Source organism: Anabrus simplex, chromosome 2, assembly GCF_040414725.1.
Source record: "Anabrus simplex isolate iqAnaSimp1 chromosome 2, ASM4041472v1, whole genome shotgun sequence".
In the NCBI taxonomy this organism is placed as follows: Eukaryota; Metazoa; Arthropoda; class Insecta; order Orthoptera; family Tettigoniidae; genus Anabrus; species Anabrus simplex.
The window spans coordinates 905,677,793-905,697,174 of NC_090266.1; the positions used below are offsets into that span (position 1 = coordinate 905,677,793).

Here is a 19,382-nt window from a genome sequence, read left to right on the forward strand (position 1 = left end):
GAAGCGAGCCTGCTCAAACTTAGTTACCACCTCCAGTGCATGTGAAACATCACACAGATTCCGCAGATTGCAGTTAGATATTGCCACTCCATGGCTGTATGATTTGTGTTTAATTCATCTTGTTTGATTCAGGGGTTTAATTGTTTATTATCCAACCTTATGTTTCGTAATTAAAGGTTGGTTTGTAAAATGTGATCCTTCTTTCACTCACACAACAGCAAGTCCTATCCAATTAGAACTTTAAGATTTAACTTAATTTGATTGGTCACCGAAGCAACCACGCACGCTCACTGATGTGCAGCCAGGGACAGAAGTGGACAGGAATAGTTGGTAAGATGTGCCTGTACTTAGTGACTCACGCAGGAAGGTATTTAACGTCACTGCAGAACTTCTGATTCATTCTCAGCATTCACTTGATGGATATTGGAGTATGTAGGGCACAATACACACATACATACATACATACATACATACATACATACAAACCTACCTTGTAGTGTTTGTGAAAATGATATAGTTGCCAGAGAAATTTGATATTTTTAATTTTTTTGTGTAAGCTATGATATTTTAAGGTAACCTTCAACGTGTTTCACAGAAATGAAAGGCTTAAGTTTGGCTTCATTAAGGGTAGCTCATTGAAGTGTGATTTTCTTAAAATTTCAGCAACACTAAATCAATACCGGTACTAGTAGTGCATAACTTTCCAATTTTGCAAAAATTAATAATATTTCCTTATTCAAAACGGGTCACATGCGTGTATTAGTTCTTAAGTGATGTCTGGGTAATGAAAGAGTTGACTCCAGTAATATTCAGGATGGTAAAGAAAATCACGAGAGGCCATCTGTATGTCCTACTTGTGTTGTAGGTAACACACTTCTGATTAAGTGTATTCACTTCACTTTTGGTACTACTATAAAAATATTTGATTTCCTCTTTACCAGTGTCAGAGTCTACAGCATTGCAATGTTTTACAGTCTGGACACTAATATCACACCATTTCTGTTAAGATCATTTAGAAATTAGTGTAAGGTCTTTTGTGAAGCCATATTCTGTAGAGACCCACATATGCTTTCTGTTCGGCTGAAATGCAGGAGGAATTTCCCTTTTTATTCTTCCTTATTGTCCCTATGTAGGTTACCTTGTATATTTTTTCAGTACTAACACAAGTTCAATACAGACCAAGTAATTGTTGGCGGTAATATTACGGTTACATACATACATACATACATACATACATACATACATACATTATCATTATAGACTGTCATGCCTTTATGCGTTCAGTCCGCAAGCCTCTGTGAATTTACTAAACGTTGCCACAATCCTCGATTTGCAACTAGTGTTGTGGCCTCATTTAGTTCTATACCTCTTATCTTTAAATCGTTAGAAACCGAGTCTAACCATCGTCATCTTGGTCTCCCTCTACTTCTCTTACCCTCCATAGCAGTCCATTATTCTCCTAGGTAACCTATCCTCCTCCATTAGCCTCACATGACCCCACCACCGAAGCCGGTTTATGCGTACAGCTTCATCCATCGAGTTCACTCCTAAATTAGCCTTTATCTCCTAATTCCGAGTACCCTCCTGCCATTGTTCCCACCTGTTTGTACCAGTAATCATTCTTGCTACTTTCATGTCTGTTACTTCTAACTTATGAATAAGATATCCTGAGTCCACCCAGCTTTCGCTCCTGTAAAGCAAAGTTAGTCTGAAAACAGACTGATATAAAGATAGTTTCGTCTTGGAGCTGACTTCCTTCTTACAGAATACTGCTAATCGCAACTGCGAGCTCACGGCATTAGCTTTACTACACCTTGATTCAATCTCACTTACTATATTACCATCCTGGGAGAACACACAACCTAAATACTTGAAATTATCGACCTATTCTAGCTTTGTATCACCAATCTGACATTCAATTCTATTTAAATTTCTTACCTACTGATATCAATTTAGTCCAACAACAATAAAGGTGTTTTAATTTAATCCACCTATTCAATACTTTTATTTTCACTTATAGTGGTTACATAAACAGACTCACAGTTAAACGGGACATGTTTAGCCCTCAATTAAGGGCATCTTCAGCCTAAAAGCAATCATCAAGAGTACAACTAAATACTAAAAGTGGAAGCGAAAAGTTTAGCCAGTTATTAAAATTCAGGACATAAAAATGTAAAAGAATGATACAATATATAAAGATGCTAATGGAAACACTGTCGATGATTAAACTATAATCTTGTCGGAGACTAAAACTTCTTCCATTAAAATTCAAATTAAAACAGTTCATTAAAAATGTTAGTGGAAAACCAAAGTGGTAATAATATAAAGCCAACGACATGAGGGCGTGGACACAAGCATTAACATGATTGTCATAAATACAAGATGTCCAAGGCCGCTGATGAAATTCGTCAGCATGAAGTGAGACAGAAGCATCAGTTGAAAAATTGTAAGTGGCCCTTAGCACCGGTAGGTAATACTATTGGCTGAAAGCTTGCCAGGAAATGTCAGTAGATACTGAAAATAATGTTTTCTGTAAGAGAAGGAAAAGATGAAATAAGAAGGTGAACGTAAGGGGAGAATTCGGATTACAAAAATTGAAACAGATGAGGACTTACATGTTAATTGAAAGTTGTTTTCTACTGTTGTAACTGTGCTGCAGAGGCGGCAGTGAACTCGGAGGGGAAGGAATAGGGGAGTGTGGAAGGGAGGAGAGGATGGGTGGAGTCAATTGTGACGAGGCTGACAAAGGGGCGGAGTCAACCGTATTGCTGGAAGTAGGCCTAATATCTGTAGGTATGGGAGGAGTATTAGAGTATGAAGAATTAAATATATCAGGTATCCTAAATTTATTTGAACTAACTGACTTTAACAATTTTGGTATTAATTCATATAACATACTTTTACTGTTGCTTATTGTACGTCTGATCTAAATAGATACATAAACTTTCCAATTCGTTCAACATTCTTCCTTTTTCTATGATTCTAATTATCGCTAGGTCTTTCTCTATGGATTAAAATCTGTGACCAGTCTTCCTCATATGCAAACTCATCGCTGAGTATTTCCTATGTTTTTCTGCATTAATATGTTCCATGTATCTTGTCATAAAACTTCTCCCAGTCTGTCCAACATATGAAAAATTACACTGAGTACATTTGAATCTGTATACTTCTGATCCCAAATAACGATTTTTATCATAATTAACTTTTTTATCATTAAAGAATATGAACTGGTTAGTATTAGTAATTCTAAGAGCTATATTAAAATTTTGTTTCTTGAATATGTTAGTAATTTGGTGTATAGCTGGATTATTAAAAGTGAATGTAGCATACACTTTTTCTTTCTGGTATCAGATTTGTGGATAATTTGTTCTTAATTTTATTGATTAATTTGTTGATCATATTTATTTTGAAACCATTTTGTTTAGCGAGGTACCTAATATAATTTAATTCTTTCTTCAAATTTTTGGGAGATAGAGGGATTCTAAGTGCTCTATAAATCAGACTGTGAAAAGATGCTTGTTTATGTGAATTCGGGTGTAAAGAAAAATTGTTTATAGTTGTAGATGATTGTATCGGTTTTCTAAACATTTGGAAATCAAAAGTGTTAACCTTACGCGTAATTGTTACATCTTGAAAATTCAATGAGTTATCGACTTCGTCCTCTTTCGTGAATTTCAGATTAGGTTCGATTTCATTTTATTTAATTACAAGACAAAGTAAGATTGGAGTTAAAGAAGAGATTACCCAGATTAGCTAAAGAGATTTATACCAATTTTGATCCTAAACCACGGAAAACAATAAAAAACATGAAATTGAAAATTGAAGATAACAATATTATAGTAACCAAGGCTGACAAGGGGGGTGCGATCGTTTTGATGGATAAAGATACATATATCAAGAAAACTGAAGTTTATTTGATAATAATAAATACACATTAGTGACTAAAGATCCATTAGCTAAAATTCAACGCAACTTTAAGGCCTTACTTAAAAGATCCACATCTCTCTTTACCGAACAAGAACAATTAAAACTTATCAATATGAATCCTAGGCTCCCAGAAACTAAAGCTTTGCCCAAAATACATAAAAAAGATATTCCGATTCATCCGATTATCAATTGCCGAAATTCTCCTACGTATAAGGTCTCCAAATACATTAATAGTTTTTTGAAAAGACATTACACTTTTATCAATAAACAACCATTAAGAAATTCCATTGACTTGTGACATTTTGCTTAAATTTGGCGTGCGTCGAAACCAGATGATGTGTTCGTATGACGTAGTGAATATGTTCCCGAATATTCCGACAGATAAAACTGTTAATATCATTCATGATAATATTTGTAAACACAGTAATCTTAGTAAAATGGAAGTAGAAGAATTCACTAGATTGTTAAATTTTGTATTAGACAATAATTACTTCTCATTTATCAATAATATTTATAAACAGAATGGATTAGCAATAGGTGACCCAATATTGGGTATCCTTGCCGACATATTTATGGATTCAATCAAACACAATGAAATAATAGCAAAAATTAAAGAAATTGATTTATGGTTGATATATGTAGATAATACGTTTGTAATCATAAACAAAGATGTCGCTAATAGTCAAGAAATCTTAAATAAGTTAAATGAAATCAAACCTAATTTGAAATTCACGAAAGAGGACGAAGTCGATAACTCATTGAATTTTCTAGATGTAACAATTACGTATAAGGTTAACACTTTTGGTTTCCAAATATTCAGAAAACCGATACAATCATCTACAACTATAAACAATTTTTCTTTACACCCGAATTCACATAAACAAGCATCTTTTCACAGTCTGATTTATATCTCCCAAAAATTTGAAGAAAGAATTAAATTATATTAGGTACCTCGCTAAACAAAATGGTTTCAAAATAGAAATGGTCAACAAATTAATCAATAAAATTAAGAACAAGTTATCCACAAATCTGATACCAGAAAAAAAAAAGTGTATGCTACATTCACTTTTAATAATCCAGCTATACACCAGATTACTAACATATTCAAGAAACATAATTTTAATATAGCTTTTAGAACTACTAATACTAACCAGTCCATATTCTTTAATCACAAAAAAGTTAATTATGATAAAAATCGTTATTTGGGATCAGAAGTATACAGACTCAAATGTACTCAGTGTAATTTTTCATATGTTGGACAGACTGGGAGAAGTTTTATGACAAGATACATGGAACATATTAACGCAGAAAAACATAGGAAATACTCAGCGATGAGTTTGCATATGAGGGAGACTGGTCACAGATTTGAATCCATAGAGAAAGACCTAGCGATAATTAGAATCATAGCAAAAGGAAGAATGTTGAATGAATTAGAAAGTTTATATACCTATTTAGATCAGACGTACAATAAGCAACAGTAAAAGATTGTTATATGAATTAATACCGAAATTGTTAAAGTCAGTTAGTTCGAATAAATTTAGGATACCTAATATATTTAATTCTTCATACTCTAATACTCCTCCCATACCTACAGATATTAGGCCTACTTCCAGCAATATGGTTGACTCCGCCCCTTTGTCAGCCTCGTCACAATTGACTCCACCCATCCTCTCCTCCCTTTCACACTCCCCTATTCCTTCCCCTCTGAGTTCACTGCCGCCTCTGCAGCACAGTTACAACACCAGACTCAGAGCCAACAGAAGGGCAGCAACCAACACAACAGTAGATAACAACTTTCAACTAACATGTAAGTCCTCATCTGTTTCAATTTTTGTAATCCGAATTCTCTCCTTACGTTCAACTTCTTATTTCATCTTTTCCTTCTCTTACAGAAAACATTATTTTCAGTATCTACTGACATTTCCTGGCAAGCTTTCAGCCAATAGTATTACCTACCGGTGCTAAGGGCCACTTACAATTTTTCAACTGATGCTTCTGTCTCACTTCATGCTGACGAATTTCATCAGAGGCCTTGGACATATTGTATTTATGACAATCATGTTAATGCTTGTGTTCACACCCTCATGTCATTGGCTTTATATTATTACTACTTTGGTTTTCCACTAACATTTCAAATGAACTGTTTTAATTTGAATTTTAATGGAAGAAGTTTTAGTCTCCGACAAGATTATAGTTTAATCACTGACAGTGTTTCCATTAGCATCTTTATATATTGTATCATTCCTTTACATTTTTATGTCCCGAATTTTAATAACTGGCTAAACTTTTCGCTTACACTTTTAGTATTTAGTTGTACTCTTGATGATTGTTTTTAGGCTGAAGATGCCCTTAATTGAGGGCGAAACATGTCCCATTTAACTGTGAGTCTATTTATGTAACCACTATAAGTGAAAATAAAAGTATTGAATAGGTGGATTAAATGAAAACACCTTTATTGTTGTTGAACTGTAAATTTTCAATACGGACCAAAAATGAGATTTATAACATGTAATATCAATTTAGTCTTCGAGAAGCTAATTTTCATACCATACTCATTGCACCTATTTTCAAGTTCCAAGATATTAGACTGCAGGCTTTCGGCACAGTCTGCCATTAAGACCAAGTAGTCAGCATAGGCCAAACTGCTTACTACATTTCCACCTAACTGAATCCCTCCCTGCCATTTTATACCTTTCAACAGATGATCCATGTAAACTATGAACAACAAAGGTGGAAGATTACAGCCTTGTCTAACCCCTGTAAGTTACCCTGAACCAAGAACTCATTCTACCATCAATTCTCACTGAAGCCCAATTGTCAACATAAATGCCTTTAATTGATTTTAATAATCTACCTTTAATTCCAAAGTCCCCCAGTATAGTGAACATCTTTTCCCTCGGTACCCTGTCATATGCTTTCTCTAGATCTACGAAACATAAACACAACTGCCTATTCCTCTCGTAGCATTTTTCAATTACCTGGCACATACTGAAAATCTGATCCTGGCAGCCTCTCTGTGGTCTGAAACCACACTGGTTTTCATCCAACTTCCTCTCAACAACTGATCGCACTCTCCCTTCCAAGCTGCCAGTGAATACTTTGCCTGGTATACTAATCAATGAGATACCTCGATAGTTGTTGCAATCCTTCCTGTTCCCTTGCTTATAGATAGGTGCAATTACTGCTTTTGTCCAATCTCAAGGTACCTTACCAACACTCCACGCCAATTTTACTACTCTATGAAGCCAATTTATCCCTGCATTCCCACTATACTTCACCATTTCAGGTCTAATTTCATCTATTCCTGTTGCCTTATGACAATGGAGTTTATTTACCATCCTTTACACTTCCTCAAGCATAAATTCACCAACATCATTTTCCTCCTCCCCATGAGCTTGGCTGTTTGCAACACCACCAGGATGATTTCCTTTTACATTGAGAAGATGTTCAAAATATTCCCTCCACCTCTCTAGTGATTCCCTGGGATCTATTATGAGTTCACCTGAATTACCCAAAACACTGTTCATTTCCTTTTTCCCTCCCTTCCTAAGATTCCTTATTACTGTCCAGAAAGGTTTCCCTGCTGCTTCACCTAGCCTTTTACCAAAATCTTCCCACGACCTCTTTTTGGATTCAACGACTATTTGTTTCGCTCTGTTTCTTTCATCTACATACAAATCCCTGTCTGCCTCGGTCCTTGTTTGGAGCCATTTCTGATAAGCCATTTTACGTTTACAGGCTGCTCTCACTTCATCATTCCACCAAGATGTTCGCCTTTTCCCATCTTTACACACAGTTGTTCTTAGGCATTCCCTTGCTGTTTCTATTACAGCATCCCTGTATGCTACCCATTCACTTTCTACATCCTGAACCTGCTTACTGTCTACTGTTTGAAACTTCTCACTTATCATATCCATGTACTTCTGTCTAACTTCCTCATCCTGGAGATTTTCTACCCTTATTAGTTTGCAGACAAATTTCACTTTCTCTACCCCAGGCCTAAAGATACTTAGTTCACTACAGATCAGATAGTGGTCTGTATCATCGAAAAATCGGCGAAAAACTAGTACATTCCTAACAGATTTCCTGAATTCAAAGTCTGTTAAGATATAGTCTATTATGGATCTGGTACCCCTAGCCTCCCATGTGTAGCGAATAGCCTTACGCTTGAAGAATGTATTCTTAACAGCTAAACCCATACTAGCACAGAAGTCCAGCAAACCCTTCCCATTCCCATTAGCTTCCATATCTTCCCCACATTTACCAATCACCCTTTCGTATCCTTCAGTTCTATTCCCAACTCTCGCATTGAAATCGCCCATTAGCACTATTCTATCCTTGCTGTTGACCCTGTCCACGATGTCACTTAATGCTTCATAAAACTTGTCAACTTAATCCTCATCTGCACCCTCACACAGTGAATACACGGACACAATTCCTGTCCTAATTCCTTCAACTGACAAATCTCCCCACATCATTTGCTCATTTATGTGCCTAACAGAAACTATGTTGTGTGCAATGGTATTCCTGATAAAGAGCCCTACCCCAGACTCTGCCCTTCCCTTTCTAACACCCGTCAAGTACCCTTTATAATCTCCTATCTCTTCCTCGTTATCTCCCCTTACCCCAATATCACTTACTCCTAGCACATCCAAATGCATCCTCTTTGCTGACTCAGCCAGTTCTTCCTTCTTTCTTCCATAATCCCCATTAATATTGATAGCTCCCCATCGAATTCCATTTTGTTCGCCAAGTTGTTTCCAAGGAGTCCCTCGCCTGTCAAATGGGAGTGGGACTCCATTACTCCCATAGGTCCGAGGCTTGCTTAAAATGTTCTGAGCTCGGTAAATTCATGAAGCAGGACGCTACCCTACTTGCACATAGTTCAAGTGAGGATCTCTCATCTAACGGGTTATGGAGCCTGAGCACAAGGAGGGCCATGATTCAGAATATGTCCGAGATGCCCACTCCCATTCCATAGCAACTGGTATCCCGACTCTCAGGACCACTTACTAGGCCACTCAGCCATTGCCCATGGCTCACGGAATAGGACGTGACTACAGTAACCCGCAAACATGAATTTTACTCCATCAAAATCATTAACTTACATTTACTCCCTAATAAACAAAAACACACTATCCCCTCCCCTCACCAACGTAGAGTCCATGTTCACCCCATTTCCCTCTCCTCTCCACGAAGCAAGGTTTTTACCAACAGAATTTTCCCTTCACCACCCTATTTAGCTATTAAGATCAAAACCAGAGCAAAGAAACAGGCTTCAGTCCAAACACAGTTGCTGAAGGTACCGGATGAGCCCTCGGTACAGAAAAATTTCCAAAATTTACTAAAGTGACAATGGAGGACTACAATAATCATTTGTTTGTACTTATTCATAACATCTCCAATATTTTTATATTTTTTCAATTGGCTTTACGTCGCACAAACAGATAGGTCTTATGGCAATGGTGGGATAGTAAAAGGCTACAAGTGGGAAGGAAGCGGCTGTGGCTGGTGTGGAAATGGGAAACCATGGAAAACCATCTTCAGGGCTGCTGACAGTGAGGTTCGAACCCACTATCTCCCAAATGCAAGCTCTCAGCTGTGTGCCTCTAACCACACAGCTTACTCGGTCGGTTACCAATTCATAATCACTGACAAGTTTATGCAATGCAAACAATATTGTAAATCTTTGCGCATGATTTAAAGTGTTTTGATGGGATCTGAGGATGTTTCTGTACAGCAAGGTATGTCATTCTTGGTTCAGCAGTGTGTATTTCTTTTACTGATATGTTATACTGTTATACAGGGTGGTCGGAAACAAGATGAACGGGGTATATGAGCATTAGAGGGTTGGTCATGCTGATAAATAATTTGAAAGAAATAATTCAATGTCTCGCGTCTGTCATTTTATCAGCTGCTGATATTAGCCAATCAGATCACTTCGTGGATGAATTCAAATGGGCTCTATGAGGCGGTGTTGATAAATCTGTACGTGCCTTAAGATCGGCATGAGAGCACCAGTCAAAGAATAAGACTTCGCCAGGGGAGAGGTTTTAATACAGACCTTCAAGCTGACACGGTAACACTGGCTGAAACCAACGGTGTGTTTGATGCTGATTTCTCATCATGGCTCTCAAGCCAGTCTAAAGTCATGTGCAGATTTAGCAACACTGGTCTACAAAGCACATTTGAATTTGCCCTTGTAGCGATCTGATTAGCTAATTTCAGCAGCTGATAAAATTACAACGGTGCCAGGTATCGAATTATTTATTAGCATGACCAACCCTCTGCCGCTCATATACGCAGTTCATGTTATTTCTGACCACCCTGCATATGTTTTAATTAAGGGGCTTATGGAAGAAAGAAGGTAGAACTGGCTGAAAAGCTTTAAAAATACATAAAATTTTATGTGACATCTCTTGATCCCACAACACACTTTATGATCCAAAGTTCCCACAACACTGGTGGAGTATTTATCCCTCCTGGAAAGTTTAATGTTCTACAAACAGCAGTTATTAACCAGGTAATGATGCAATTAGTTCAGCTTACCTGTCATTTCTCGTTGGCTATTTTCCATGTTCATAGCCAATGCAGTTGATAAGCGTGCTCTGAGATTGCTGCCTAATCCATTCTCAACATGACAATGCAACTCTTTCTTGTACACATTTAATACCAAGGGTTCAGGATGAAAAGGCACATTAAATTCATCGACCAAAACTGCTAGGCGGCGAATTTCTTCACTGAGGGCTTTAGATACCTGCAATGAATATTAATGAGAAATACAACTGTTTTAGAAGAAACCGCAGAAGGAACTAATTGCACCTCAACACAAGAAATCCTAACATAGTTGATAGTCGAGAAGCAGGAAAGCCTATACGAACAAATACACAGACTGATTTTTTAATAGAGACAACAATACTGTAGCGCTGCCATAAAACTGAGCCACGTAATGTCGTTTGTATCACAGGAAGGTTAAATGTCTACATTCCTTCAGAGCAAGCGAACGTGCCCTTTGCCCTCCATCCATGTGTTCAGTGATAACAGGAACAGAGCAGTTGTGAACAAACCATCACAGTATACAGTCACAACGTTTTTGAAGCAACAGCAGAGGAGGTGGAAAAAACTGAATGAGCCACAGGTGACAATGCAAGACATTGTCACCAAGGACTGTATTACCAGTTATGCGACCTGGCCCAGGTCTTATGAACCAAAGCTGAGACGCCAATTGACTAAGAACAGTCATTATGGGTCACCGCGAAGAGCAATCTGGCAAACCCACACCAATGTGAAAATCATGGCGATTCTTGCCTACAATAGGGATAATGTTCCCGTAAAGCATATTATTCCTCCAAGGCAGACCATTAATCTGGAGTACAACCGTTCTATTCTGCAAAATGATCTGCAAGCAGCACTGAGAAGAAAACGACAACGCTTAAAGCATAACCCACCCATCATTCTGCATGACTATGTACGGATGCGTGCAATCGCTGGGGCTGGGAAGTTCTCTACCAACCCCCATACTCTCCAGATTTAAGTTCCTCCAACTTCGACCTAATACCTAAAATGAAAAAACCACTGCATGGGATTCGCTCGCGAACAGCTGAAGATGTTCTGTAGGAAATCAATTCCTCTCTTTGTACCATCCAGAGATTAGGCAGTGCCGACAGTATCCAAAAGCTCCCGCGCTGCAGGGAACACATTGCACGCAATGATGGTGGCTACATCGAAGGCCTGTAGAACCTAGAATCTTGTATGTATCTAGAAAACAAATAGTTGCCACTACTAAAGAAAAATCAACCTAAGTATAAACAAATGATAGTGGGTGCGAACAGGACTCTTAAGTGAGGAGGTGCATACTATGTGGAATTTAATCACAAATGCCTCTATAAAGGCATCTAGTATGTGATCAGCTGAAATGAAAATCCCCGAGTACAAACATGTCAAAAAGGAAGGAGCACATTATACATTTCTTGGATATTTAATACCCAGAGGTTTATCTCCTCCTCAATTCTTACACCATGACAGGGCATGATGACATCTCAGTTGTTGACTTATATTGTATAAATATGCCAGGCCTAGTGATCTAGTGCCATGTGGTTAGCCTTGGTTATCTCTCTCTCTCTCTCTCTCTCTCTCTCTCTCTCTCTCTCTCTCTCTCTCTCACAAGCAGTAGATGAATTACCCATTGAACTGGATACCTCTGTTGGAGTCTCTTGCTATTAATCATACCCTTTACCTCAATTATCTCCATAGTATCACTTCTCATGGCGATGTGTCCGAAGCATTAGAAGTGGGCCGTACTGGCCCGCTGGACATGTGTTGCCCGGATACCCAGTACTGCCATTACACTTTTAGAACAAGTTTAAATGATAATGTTCAGTACAACTTGCCGTTATTTGAGTTTGTGTAAATGTAGAAAAATAAAACCATGTTTATTGGTAAAGTGCCTACTGAGCAAATTATTTAACAGAGAGATAAGAAATATTTATTATGAAAGACTATAACACAGGACAAGGTATACAAAGTTTGATGTTAATTCTTCCATTCAAGAGTCTACTCAGATTTTGAGAAAGGAAGTTACATAAATTGGATACACTAGTTTCATTCTAGCCTAAACACTAAAGTCTTACATAGAGTGTAAACCAGGGTTGCTCAGCTGGGCACCCGTTGAGACTAGCCCAGTGTGGCAGGGCAGGCTCAACTAACTGTGGGCAGCTTACGTGTCAAGCACATTTCACATTCAAGCGAGAGAGCAAACGCATTCGGTATGGTAAAGGAGGAGTGCTGTTTGATTGTGACTGCAAAACTTTCCTAGCATCATTTTCAATTAAATGTTGACTGGAATAAAGCATAAAGAAAGACACTACAATCGCAAAGAAAATCTATTTTCTTAAAATATGTGTGTTTGATTTATACTGTCTTCGATATTGGAGACATGGTTTTATTTTTCTACATTTTCACATTCAAAGAAAACTGACATGCTACAATTTTTGTTACAATGCACAGTCACTCAAAGAGGACGAGCACATGGTAATGTATGTTCCTCGTATTTAATATTTTATCAAAATTAATTTTAATTATTATCTAAGTATAATTCACCTTCCATGTAGATAAAAACCCTGTGAATACCCACAACAATCACATCTATGCACTTCTTTTGAAATCGACTGTACAAAGATACAGTGTTGAAGTGTGAAAGCTACGATTTACAATTTCTTGGATGGGAATGACAGAATTTTCACTAAGAAAAGTAAAATCACTATTATGCACTTGTAAAATGTAATGCATAATTCAGAAAATGTAATGCTTGATTTTGCGCAGTATTCCAGTGTTTTGTGATTTTCCCTATTTGCTGAGTTTCTTAAAATACCGTAGTATTTAAAATCTATCTTCAGTCTTTTTATATAGACATCCCCTACAACAGCATCATGCGAATGAGCGTCTTTCACTTTGTAGTGGCATTGTACATTATACCTTTTCGATACAACAGACTGCCCTCATAGTAGGCATTTTACATGGTCCACTGCTAGCACAAAAAAAAAAGTTCTTTCCACTGCTCTTTGCAGTGAGATTCATTAGTTTCTGCCACCATTTTGAATTCGGGACTCGCCCCAATGATGGAGTCTGACTAGCAGGCCTCCGCCTGGCACTCATCATCACAGCCTGTGACTTAACCATAAAGTTACTGGAGCTGAATAACATATGCCCATCACCTGCCCGCCCGCTTACAATACTGTTTGCCTGCAGGACGAAATGCCCAGCGCCGAACACCTCTGGTGTAAACTGTTAGGCTCTGTGTAAGGCAGCACCTTGCTTCACAAATAGCTTTCCCATTTTAAATTCAAGAAATCTGTAAACCGAGTGCCTGCCCCCCGCCTCGGTGGGATACACACAATGGTACTAACCACAGGCAATGCCCCGACCTGTGGTGTTCCTCACATAAGGGTACTACTCTTAGGTAACGTAGATAGATCCAGGGTGTTCCTCACCTGGTGATGTTAATCGCAAGTAACATCAACCCAGGGTGTTCCTCACATAATGGCACTAATCACACAGTCTCATGGTTCTAAGGTCGCCCATTTTGTCACGTCTTATGGCAAGCAGGGGGTACCATGGGTGTATTCTTCGCCTGCATCACCCATCCCAAAATTAATTTTAATTATTATCTAAGTTGTTTTAGGAGTTAATGATATTTAGGTAAGGGGGATAACGAGGAAGAGATAGGAGATTATAAGTATACTTAACATGTGTTAAAAAGGGATGGGCAGAGTGGGGAGTAGGACTGTTCATCAGGAATATATTGCATGCAACATAGTTTTTGTTGGGCATGTAACTGAGTGAACGATGTGGGCAGATTTAGCGAATAGAGGAATTAGGACGAGAATTGTCTCAGTCTACTCACCGTCCGAGGGTGCAGATGAGGATGAAGTTGACAAATTTTATAAAGTACTAAGTGACATCGTAGTCATGATCAACAGCAAGGATAGGACAGTGCTAATGGGGAATTTCCATGCAAGAGTTGGGTATACAACTGAAAGATACAAAAAGGTGATGAGTAAATGTGGGGAAAATATGGAAGGTAATAGAATGGGAAGCATTTACTGGACTTCTGTGCTAGTAAGGGATTTGCAGTTCTGAATACATACTTCAAAGCATAAGGCTATTGACCGGTATGCATGGGAGGAACCCAGATCCATAATAAGACTATCATAACCAACTTTGAATTCAGGAAATCTATCAGGAATGTATGGATATTCTAGGGATTTTTTGATCATACAGACCATTATCTGACCTGTAGTGAAATAAGTATCTCTAGGCCTAGGAACAGAAAGTAAAATCTGCCTGCAGATAAATAAGGGTAGAAAGTCTCCAGCATGAGGAAATTACACAGAAGTACATGGAAATGATTAGTGAAAAGCTCCAAATAATAGACAGTAAGCATGTTCAGGATATAGAAATGGAATGGGTGGCATATAGGGATGCCTCAATAGAAACAGCAAGGGAATGCCTAAACAACTGTGTAAAGATAGGGAAAAGCAAATCTCATAGTGGAATGATGAAAAGAGAGCAGTTTGTTAATGTAAAAAGAAGGCATATTAGAAATGGCTCCAAGCAAAGTCAGATATAAACAGAGAATTGTACTTAGATGAAAGAAACAGAGGGGAAACAGAGGGAAACAATTAACTGTCAAGTCCAAGAAGAACTCGTGGGAAGATTTCAGTAATAACCATGAAAGGCAAGGTCATGTGTCAGGGAACCCCTTCTGGACAGTAATAAAGAATCTTAGAAAGGAAGGGAAAAAGGAAATGAATAGTGTTTTGCATACATCATGTGAACTCATAGATCCCAGGATACCACTAAACACGTGGAAGGAATATTTTGAAAATTTCCTCTCAATGTGAAAGGAAATCTTTCTGGTGATGTAGCAAACAACCAAGCTCAAGGAGGAGGAAAATTATGTTGGTAAAATTACACTTGAGGAAATGGAAAGGATGGTAAATAAACTCCATTGTCATAAAGCAGCAGGAATAGATTAAATTAGACCTGAAATGATGAGATATAGTGGGAATGCAAGGGTGAAATGGCTTCATAGAATAATAACATAAGCAGGGAATTTTAGTAAGATTACCTTCTGATGGATGAAAGTAGTAATTGCTCCTATCAATAAGCAAGGGAGCAGGAAGGATTGCAACAGTTATTGAGGTATTTCATTGATCAGTATACCATGCCAGGTGTTCACTGGCATTTTAGAAGGGAGAGTATGATCAATGGTTGAGAGTAAGTTGGATGAAAACCAGTGTGGTTTCAGACCACAGAGGTTCTATAAGATTTTCAGTATGTGCCAGGTAGTTGAAAAATGCTATGAGAGGAATAGACAGCTATGTTTCGTAGATCTAGAGAAGTACCGAGGGAAAAGATATTCAACGTACTGAGGTATTACAGGATTAAGTGTACATTATTAAAGGCAATCAAATGCATTCATGCAGACAATTGGGCTACAGTGATAATTGATGATGAAATGAGTTCTTGGTTCAAGGTCCTTACAGGGGTTAGACACCTTTGTCGTACATAGTTTACATGGATCTTCTACTGTACTGAAAGGTATGAAGTGGCAAGGAGGGATTCAATTAGGTGGAAATGTAGTAAGCAGTTTAGCCTATGCCGACGACTTGGTCTTAATGGCAGAACTTGGAACTTGAAAATAGGTGCAAAGAGTATGATATGAAAATTAGCCTTTCCAAGACTGAAGTGATGTCAGTAGGTAAGAAACCTAAGAGATTTGGATGTTAGGTTGGGAATACAAAACTGGGACAGGAAGACAATTTCAAGCATTTAGGATGTGTATTCTCCCAGGAATATAGTGCTAATGCAGTGAGTTTGCAGTTACAATCAACAGTATTCTGTAAGAAGTAACTAACCTCCAGGAAGAAACTACCTTTACACCGGTCTGTTTTCAGACCAGCTTTGTTTTACAGGAATGAAATCTGGGTGTACTTAGGATATCTTATTCATAAAGTAACAAACATAAAGGTAGTGAGAATGTGTGCCGTATGAACAAATGGGGACAATGGCAGGAGGGCACTTGGAGTGAGGAGATAAAGGGTAATTTAGAAATGAACTTGACTGATGAAGCTGTACGCATAACCTGGCTTTGGTGTGGGGTCCTGTGAGGTGAATGGAGGAGGACAGGTTACCTAGGAGAATAATGGACTTGGTCATGGAGGGTAAGAGAACTAGAGGGAGCCAGATGATGATGGTTAGACTCTGTTTCTAATGATTTTAAGGTAACAGGTATTGAACTGAACGAGGCCAAAAAACTGGTTACAAATAGAGGATTGTGGCAGTGTTTAGTAAATTCACAGAGACTTGCACACAGAATGCTGAACTCATATCAGTCTTCAATGAAGTTGTTTATATGTATGTATGTACTGTATGTTAAACTTAAAAATGAGGAAGAAGAAAGGGGGAAACAAACAGCATTTTGGGCAAGTTGGGTGAACTAGTAGAGGATTCTGGGGAAATGCACGACAAATGGACAGGATATTTTTTTTTTGTTATTTGCTTTACGTCGCACTGACACAGATAGGTCTTATGGCAACGATGGGAGAGGAAGGGGCTAGGAGTGGGAAGGAAGCGGCTGTGGCCTTAATTAAGGTACAGCCCCAGCATTTGCCTGGTGTGAAAATGGGAAACCACGGAAAACATCTTCAGGGCTGCCGACAGTGGGGTTCGAACCCACGATCTCCCGAATACTGGATACTGGCCGCACTTAAGCGACTGCAGCTATCGAGCTCGGTCAGGATATTTTTAAAACCGGCTCAAGGTGAAAAGAAACCTTTCTGATCATCTTTAGGACTTCAGAATTAATCAAGATGAAAACTAAAGCACAGTTGTGAATGTCACTTATTAATGAACTACAATATCAAAGCAGCACACACAGAGGCAAGGCAGCGATACAAAGGTTTCTTACAGGAACATCTTTGGGTTCAAACTAAAAAATATGCACCACAGTGTAGTCGCTGGTCACTTTCTCATCCCTGAATTAATTATGAAACAGCTTGAAGTTACTGCCTGGAGATGAAAAGAAAATCTACTCTCATTATTTGGGTACAAAATCTTCTAGCTTCACTGACCGACCGACCGACCGACCAACCGACCAACATAATCATAGTTGATCTGCATTAAGGACTGTTGCGCATGGTGAAGATTCCCTATTAATTGTTTACCAGGCCTTCTGACCCCAACCTGTCAGGTTCAATCCTGGCTGAGTCCGGTGGTATTTGTAGGTTCTCAAATAAGTCAGCCTCGTGTATGCAGATTTACTGGCACATAAAAACTCCTGCAGGACTAAATTCCAGCACCTCAACATCTCTGAAAACCATTAATGTAGTCAGGGGGATGTAAAAACCAATAACATTAGTATTATTATTAACTGTGTACCTACTCTTTTCATAAATGATTTCAAAAAACCTGGATGTTTATCTTCAATTTCCCTTCGTAAATTATTTTATTTCCTACTTCCTATAAATGAATATTTGCCCCAATTTGTCCTCTTGAATTCCAACTTTATCTTCATATTACAAGCTTTTCTACCTTTAGAAGCTCCAGTGTCTGTGCCACTTTGCTTTAAATTGTTCATGCAGCGAGACACAATAATAGCTGACAATCAGTTATCAACCAGGATAATTTATTGGGTTTGGTTACGATCATATTATAATAAAACATACACCTTGAAGATTGTATTGGTGAGGAAACCAAGTATTTGCATATATCCAGTTTCTTTTATTTTAAAATACAAAACTGGTTATAATACAGTTTAGAATACAGCAACAAATGCAGGTAACATAAAAAAAAATTAGTTTTCTAACACCTCATACACTGCAAATAAATGCCTTTAAAAAATACAATATAGCAAACATTCATGAGGCAAGAAAATCAGGTCAGGGTCTACTGTTCATTACTAGCATTTACTACATTACGGAACTGGCAAGTTTAATCTTTGGAATCATCTTGCCACATAACTATGTTCTAATCAAGGAAAGATAATCAAGAAATAATATGAGTAATAATAATTATATACATCCCATTTATCCATTTTCTGATTTTCAGACATGCTGAGGTTCTGGAATATTGTCCCATAAGAGTTCTATTACATCTGTGTATCTACCAACAAGACGTGAATGTATTAGGGTACGAACATGCCGAGTGGATTACTCCTCACTCAGTGCTCATAGCACTGCTCCTCACTCATCACTCATCATTCAAAGGCGCACATACCGGGTAGGAGACCCTCGCTCTTTCTTCATTAATGAGGAAACTTTCTCCATCCAGTTATGATTGTGCAACATTCACGAGAAGATAGCAGCTGTGAGCTTGCATACGGGAGATAGTGGGTTCGAATCCCACTGTCGGCAGCCCTGAAGATGGTTTTCCGTGGTTTCCCATTTTCACACCAGGCAAATGCTGGGGCTGTACCTTAATTAAGGCCACGACCGCTTCCTTCCCATTCCTAGGCCTCTCCTATCCCATCGTCGCCATAAGACCTATCTGTGTCGGTGTGACGTAAAGCAAAATAGCAAACATAATAGTTAAGTATAGTAGCAGAAGTGATGATGAACTTATGATAGCAAGCAAACTGTACTTGATTTCAAGTTCTGACAGAAGATACAGCGCACATCCAATTAATAAGAGAAGGCAGAGATTGGGTGAATTCCATCATTTATACCAAGAAGTGAAGAAAGACCCACAGAAATGTCAAGACTATTGAAGAATGTCAATGCAGACATTTCAGTATACGACTTCTTGGCTGAATGGCCAACGTTGATCCCTTCGGTTCAGTGAATCCCGGGTTCGATTCCCGGCCGGGTCAGAGATTTTAATGGCGACATTAATTATTCTGGCTCGGGGACTGGTTATTTGCGTTTGTTCCAACACTCTCCTCTTCATACTCAGAC

At 38.3% G+C, this 19,382-nt stretch overlaps 1 protein-coding gene across 7 annotated transcripts in view; it reads right to left on the minus strand.

Annotated features, from left to right (window-relative positions):
* Nucleotides 1–19,382, minus strand: part of Marf (Mitochondrial assembly regulatory factor) — a 601,407-nt gene that overhangs the window by 263,575 nt on the left and 318,450 nt on the right. For all 7 annotated transcript variants that reach the window (XM_067141663.2, XM_067141660.2, XM_067141658.2 and 4 more), the window contains one exon: nucleotides 10,477–10,684. In XM_067141663.2, the coding sequence (XP_066997764.2) occupies nucleotides 10,477–10,684 (208 nt within the window). The remainder of the gene's footprint in view (nucleotides 1–10,476; nucleotides 10,685–19,382) is intronic.